General features: G+C 35.3%; 1 protein-coding gene across 1 annotated transcript in view; it reads right to left on the bottom strand.

The window, feature by feature from the left end:
• Positions 1-401: 401 nt before the first annotated feature.
• ALG6 (ALG6 alpha-1,3-glucosyltransferase) overlaps positions 402-7527 on the bottom strand; it is a 60065-nt gene continuing 52939 nt past the window's right edge. The window contains exon 15 of the mRNA XM_079899493.1: positions 402-1575. Within this exon, the coding sequence (XP_079755619.1) occupies positions 1378-1575 (198 nt within the window). The 3' untranslated portion in view covers positions 402-1377. The remainder of the gene's footprint in view (positions 1576-7527) is intronic.

The following is a 7527-nucleotide window of genomic DNA, read 5'->3' as shown; positions in this document are numbered from 1 at the left end:
TTCTATTACAAAAAATAAAAAAGACGACACCAGCCAGCCAAGATGCTGACATTTGGGCACAGTGATTACAGATGGTGACCATGGACAGCGATGTTCCTGCTGATTCGGCAGCGATTCAAGGCTGCTTTTCTGTGCTGACCTGCCCTTTGAGTCTTTATGCACATTTGCTTTGAGAAGGAAATACTTCTTGATTTTTTGCTTTGTCTAAACCCACTTCCTTTATCAGACTTAAAAACATATACCTTGTTGCATCAGCCTGTAGGTGTCCGTGTCTAGAACCAAATTTTCTTTGAGTATATGTGTTTGGCTTGCATTGTTTTAAAATATACCACCACTTAGTTATTATGCTTTAATGGCTTATTAAAGAAATATATTCATTAAAAACATGGGTTGATGGGGAAATGGTTATTTTTATTACAGAGACTGAAGAAAACATATCTTTACATGAGAATCTACAACATGGCTACAATAAATTATTTTTACCAACTGAACTATAGTAAAGATGGGCTTCTTCTAATATAGAGTGATATATAGTTATTAACAGGGCTACGTTAACATGAAGCATGATATGGATCAATGCATATGGCATTGGTAACCTTGAACCATGTCATAACAAAGAAAAACAGAAGGATGAACCCAGTATAAGGCCACTTAACTTAAACAGAATGATCCTGAAAGTTTAGAACTAATGATCATAAGTAATTAAAAAGACTTCATTCAAACCACTTAGATTTAAATTTAGGAAAATTCATTGTTTAATTGCATTCAGGGAAATCAAGAGTTCTTGGAAATAAATAAGAACACAGTTTAATCTCTGCCTTGCTAAAAAAATTCAAATTTGCACATGTAATGAGGCATGTTCAAACTTTAAATAGTTTAAATTGCCTTCTCATAGTAATATAAAAGATTATCACAAATTTAATCCCTGAGATATAATTTCTAAAGCATTCTAAACTGTAAAGAAAACTAAATCTGAATACCAAAATTAGTGATTTCCTTCAAAAATAAGGGGCTAAATTCTCCCATTAAACTCACTATATTTGCAGATTTTTTTCAAGACAACAAATTACAGAGTACATTTCCTAAGTAAACACTGAGATTAAGGACATGTTTCTCTTATTTTCCCATTTGAATAATAACTGTGAATTTAATAAAACTACAATATTTCTTGGCCACCCAGTAGTTAGAAAATAAAAGCCTCCATTGATTGCTCTGGTCCCCACATACATTTATTTTGTGTAGACAACAATGACTTTTCACCATCTCCTTTCCTATAATTCCATGATTCTCAAAATGATCATTTCTTTTTATACACGGCAAAAATTTCACAAAAGCTTGTAGCACTATTAACATTTTCACATTTCTTTGGGCATATAGCTAGTTGATTTTCTTCTGATTTCTTCCGTTTTTGGAATCCCACATGATTATAATGTTGAAGTATACCAAGAAGAACAGGAAGTTTAAGCAGGATACAAAACACACCAATACAGAAAATAAGTCCGGTAGTTTCTGAGGAGGATCCAGTGTGACAGTCATCAGTGTCAGAAGGACCATAGTGATTACTGAGATAAGAAACTATAAGGAGGGAAAAAAAAATGTTACTGCATAGGATAAAAGATAACATTTAAATGTACTGGTAACATTGATTTATAGTTGTAAATGAGCAGAATTGAAGGGGAGAGCTGGGGGTTCAGTCTCTTCTACTAATGAATCTCAACCTCGGCTGTATGGAAGAGTCATCTGGGGGTTTTAAAAAAATCTCAATCCTCAGACCACATCCCAGACCAATTAAATCAGAGCTTCTGGGGTAGGCTCTCCAAGTGATTCCCATGTGTAGCCAAAACCTGAGAACCCCTATCTAATACTTCTTATCACCCAAGCACTGAAAAAAGGTATCTGAAATAGATAATATTGCTAGTCAGGGTTAAATTCATGGCATGCTCCAGGGTCCTACAGGATCTAAAATTCTAAGTTAATCTAAGAATTCATCTATGAAAAAGTTTTCTACAGAAAATGCAAAATTACATTTCATATTCACTGAACACACTCAGTGAGCCAGTGCTATAGTAAAGCATGGTGGGGCACGTGAAAGAAAATGTCCTCTGGCCTCGAAGAGTTTCCAATTTAGGGGAATGAATGAAATAAAATCACAGAGTCACAGTTTATTAAATGCCAAGATAAGCAGTAGACATAATTACTGCATTTACTGTAATTGTGCAGCAGTCAGTTTCCTTCTCTAGACCAGCGCACCGCACCATAGAACTTTCTACAATGATGGAAATGTTCTATATCTGTGTACTCCAAAAGAGTAGCTGCTAACCACATAACGGCTACTGAGCATTTGAAATATGCCTGCTGTAACTGAGGAGCTGAATTTTTAACTTTACTAAGCTTAAATCCACGTGTGTCTAGTGTCTACCATATTGGACAATATAGCTGTAGACTGTGAAACAAGGACCAGCCAGACAAGGACATGGAAGCTGCTTAAGTAAATGTAGAAAACAAGCAGTGAGAAACAGTAGTGACTTCCATGAAGGAAGTGGGACATAAATGGAACCCTGAAAGATGCTTTAATGGCTAGATTATGACAGAATTGGTAAGACCTGTAAAGAGAGTAATGCAGTGATCATTCCAGATGGAAGAATGGGAAGGATGGAAGCCAAAAAGGCTTACAAACAGGTATAAATAGGCTGCAAATATCCTCCAAACGGAAAATATGAGTCAATCTTAGTGACGAATGAAAATGTCTGAAGTGAAATCATCAAAAGTTTCAAACTTAAGAAATATGGGACTGAATGAAATGTCATGATACTATGATCCTGAATCAGTGTCAAACTCCAGCCATTACCCCATTTGTCTGCTCCTGTTTAGAAAAAAGTTTCCTAAAAGAGTTAACTATAACTTGCTGTGTCCAATTCTCCCTTTCATTAGTGAACCTGCACCAACTAGGCTTTCACTCCAATCACTCCAATGAAAGATCCATGATGACCTCCACTAAACTAAACCCAGTGGTCAATTCTTATTGCCTTATTTGATCTCTCAGCAGCATTTGAAATAATACATCACTGCCATCTTGAAACCCTTCCTTTGGCTTCCATGACATCATACTCTCCTGGTTTCCTCCCACCTCACTAGTTAATCTTTCTCAGACAACTTCGCTGGTTCCTTCTCAATGTATGATCACACCTTTGGTGAGCTCATCCAGTGATGACTTTAGTCACAGTGACTTTAGTCACCGTCTATATACTGAAGACTCAAATTACTGTCTCCAGCCTGGACCTCTCCCCTAAACTCCAGACTCATATATCCAAGTTCTCCTTAAAATCTCCACTTGGGTATCTAATAAGCACCTAAAAGTAAGTGTGTATGTGTGTGTGTGTATATATATATATATATATATATATATATATATATATATATATATGTATGTATGTATGTATATAAACTATCCTCAATAAGATTAACAATTGACTTATCAGAAAATATGGATGCCACAAGACAGTAGGATGGACGATATTCAAATTGCTAAAAGAAATACCCTTCAAAACTGAAGGAGAAATTAACAAAACAAAGTCAATACATTTGAAAATACTGAAATAATACAAAGTATGTTCTCTAAGTACATTAGAATTAAATTAGAATAGAAAAACATGAAGTAGTCAAGGAAATTCCCAAATATTTGGAAACTGAACAACAAATGCCTAAATAATTCATGAGCCAAAGAAGAAATCAGAAGAAATGGACTATATTTTTAACTAAATTAAAAAACATATATTTCAAAGTTTATGGAATACTGCTTAAGAATGGCACAGGGGTTATATATGGGTTTGAATGACTATATAAAAATGGAAGAAAGGTCTAAAATCAACCACCTGAACTTTAAGAAACTAGGTAAAAAAGTAAACCAGGGACTTCCCTGGTGGTCTGCCGGTTGAGACTCTGCACTCCCAATGCAGGGGACCCAGGTTCGATCCCTGGTCAGGGAACTAGATCCCACGTGCCACAACTAAGAGTCCACATGTTGCAACTGAAGATCCTGCATGCCGCAACTAAAGATCCCACATACCCCACACACCACAACAAAGATCCCACGTGCCACAGCTAAGACCCAGCGCAGGCAAATACATAAATATTTTTTTAAAAAAGAGTAAACCAAACCCAAGCATGAAAAAGGGTATATAAAAAAGGGTATATAAAAGGGTATATAAAAAGGGTATATAAAATCAGTGACATAGAAAACAGAAAAACGAGAGAAAATCAATGACCAAAAGTTGGTTCTGCAAAAATATCAATGAAACTATCAAAATTTAGCTAGACTAACCAAGGCCAAGAGAGAAGGTACAAATTTCCCAAGTCAGGAATGAAAAAGGAACATCACTCCTTACCATACATAAAAATAAAAAGGATTATAAGGGAATATTATGAACAACTGTATGCCAACAAATTAGATAACATAGATGAAATGGACAAATTCTTAGACACACCACTGAAATTGTGTCAAGAAATACAGAAAGTCTGAATAGACCTATAACAAGAGATTGAATTAATCATTTTTAATTGAAGTACAGTTGATTTACAATATTGTTAGTTTCAGGTGTAGAGCAAAGAGATTCAGTTATATATAGTTTTTTCAGATTCTTTTCCATTATAGGTTATTACAAGACATTGACTATAGCTCCCTGTGCTATACAGTAAATCCTTGTTGCTCCTCTATTTTATGTATGGTAGTTTGTATCTGTTAATGCCATACTCCTATTTTATCCCTCTCTCCTGAATTAGTCATCTTTAAGATCCCACGAAGAAAGGTCCAGGAACAGGCGGATGGCTTCGCTGGTAAATTATACCAAATGTTTCTAGAACTAATACCAGTCCTTCGTAAACTCTTCCAAAAAGTAGAAAAGGAACACTTCCTAACTCATTCAATGAGGCAAGTACTAAGCCTGATTTACAAAACCATACGAAGACATCACAAAAAGAAAACTACAGACCAATATCCCCTATGAATATAAGATGCAAACGTCTTCTACAAAATACTAGCAAACCCGAGCAAGTGGCATATAAGTAAGGTTATATACCATGATCAAGTGGAACTTATCCCAAGAATGCAAGGTTAGTTCAATATACAAAAATCAATGTAATATACCATATTGATAGAATAAAGGAAAACACATAATATCGTTAGACACAGGAAAAGCATTTGACAAAATCCAACAGCTTTTCATGAAAAAACATTCAAACTAGGAACAGAAGAGAACTCCCTAACCAAATAAAGGCCATCTATAAAAATCCCACAACTACATCATAGTTAATGTTGAAAGACTGGATGATTTCCCCTAAAATCTGAAGAAACGAAGATATCCACTCTTGCCAGTTGTAGTCAACACTGTACTGGAGCTGTCTAGCCAGGTAATTAAGCAAGGAAAAGAAATAAAAGGCATCCAGTTTTAAAGGGAAGACATAAAACTATCATGATTTACAGATGACATGATCTTGTATATAGAAGATCATAAGGAATTCACTAAAAACATAGTACAGAATACAAGTTCAGAATAAAAAAATCAATTGTATTTTTATGCAGTAGCAATGAACATTATGAAAACAAAATTAAGAAAATTCCACTTACAAAAGCGTAAAGAATAAAATACTTAGAAATGAATTTAACAAAAGAAGTGCGAGACCTGTACATTGAAAACTACAGAACATTGTTGAAGGAAATTAAAGAATAAATAAATGGAAATACATCCTATGTTCATAGGTTTGGAAGACTAAATCTTGCTAAGATGGCAATACTCCACAAATTTAAATACATATTCAAAGCAACCCCTATCAAAATCTCAGCTTGTTTTTCGGAGAAATTGATGAGCTGATCCTAAAAAGAATATGGAAATGCAAGGGACACAATAGCTAAAACAATCTTGAAAATGAATTAGTTAGAGGACTAATTTTTTAGAGGACTAAGAGGACTCAATTTTCAATCCCAAAACTAACTATAAAACCACAGTAATCAAGACTGTGGTAGCAGCATAAGGATAATATAGATCAGTGAAATAGAATTGAGAGTCCAGAAATAAACCCTTACGTTTAGGATCTGTTGATTTTCTACAAGGGTGCAAACACAATTCATTGGTGCTGGAACAACTGAATAAAGTTGGACTCCTACCTCATACCATACACAAAAATTAATTCGAAATGAATCAATGTCCTAAAGAGAATTAAAATTATAAAACTCTTAAAAAAAACATCAGAGTAAATCTTCATGACCTTTGGTTATATACAGATTCTGAGATATGACACCAAAAGCACAAACAACAAAAGAAATACTAGATATATTAAACTTCATAAAAATGAAAACGTTTGTGCTACAAACAATACCATCAAGAAAGTCAAAGAGCAACCCACAGAATGGGGGACAATATTTGCAATTTAGTAAGAGACCTGTATCAAGAATGTATAGAGAACTCTTACAATTCAAAAAAAAAAAAAGACAACTAAAAATGAACAAAGGATGGGAATTCCCTGGCATCCCAGTGGTTAGGACTCCATGCTCTCAATGCCAAGGGCCTGGGTTCAATCCCTGGTTGGGGAGGTAAGGTGCTACAACCCGTGCAGTGTGGCCAAAAAAAAAAAAAAAAATGGGAGACGGACTTGAATAGGCATTTCTCCAAAGAAATTACAAAAAGATACTCAAAAAAAAAAAAAAAAGATACTCAATATCATTAGTCACTAGGGAGTCACTAGGGAAATGCAAAAACCACAATGAGATACCATTTCACACCCACTTTGTATGGCTATAATAATGGAGGGGTATAATAAAAAAAAAGCCAATAACCAGTGCTGTCAAGGATGTGGAGAAATTGGAATCCTCATATATTGCTGGGGGGAATGTAGAATCATGCAGCACTTTGGAAGACAGGCAGTTTCTCAAAATGTTAAACACAGAATTACCACTCCTAGGTATATACTTGAAGGAAATGAAAACATATGTGCACTGGTAAACTTAATACACAAATCTTCAGGGCAGCATTATTTATAACAGCCAAACAGTGGAAGCAAGCATCTACTGAAGAACAGATAAACAAAATGTGGTATATCCATATAATGGAATTGGCAATAAAAGGAATGAAGTATTGATACGTGCTACCACACAGATGAAAATCAAAAATGTGCTAAGTGGAAGAGGCCAGTCATCAAAGACAACATTGTGTATGATTCCATGTTACAGACTGAACTGTGTCCCCACAAAATTCATATGTTGAAGCCCTAAGCCCCAATGTGACTGCATTTAGAGATGAGATTAAATTAAGGTTAAATGAAGTCCTAAGGCTGGGGCCCTAATCTGATAGGACTGATGTCCTTATAAGAAGAGAAAAAGACACCAAAGAATTCTCTCTCTCTACACACACACACACACACACACACACACACACACACACACACACACACACACACACACACACAAGAGGCCATATGAGGAGACGGCAAGGTCACCTACAAATCAGGAAGACAGGCCTCACCAGAAACCAATGC

Source organism: Stenella coeruleoalba, assembly GCF_951394435.1.
Source record: "Stenella coeruleoalba genome assembly, chromosome: 1".
NCBI classification, from domain to species: Eukaryota; Metazoa; Chordata; class Mammalia; order Artiodactyla; family Delphinidae; genus Stenella; species Stenella coeruleoalba.
This window is presented reverse-complemented; position numbering and strand designations above follow the sequence as displayed.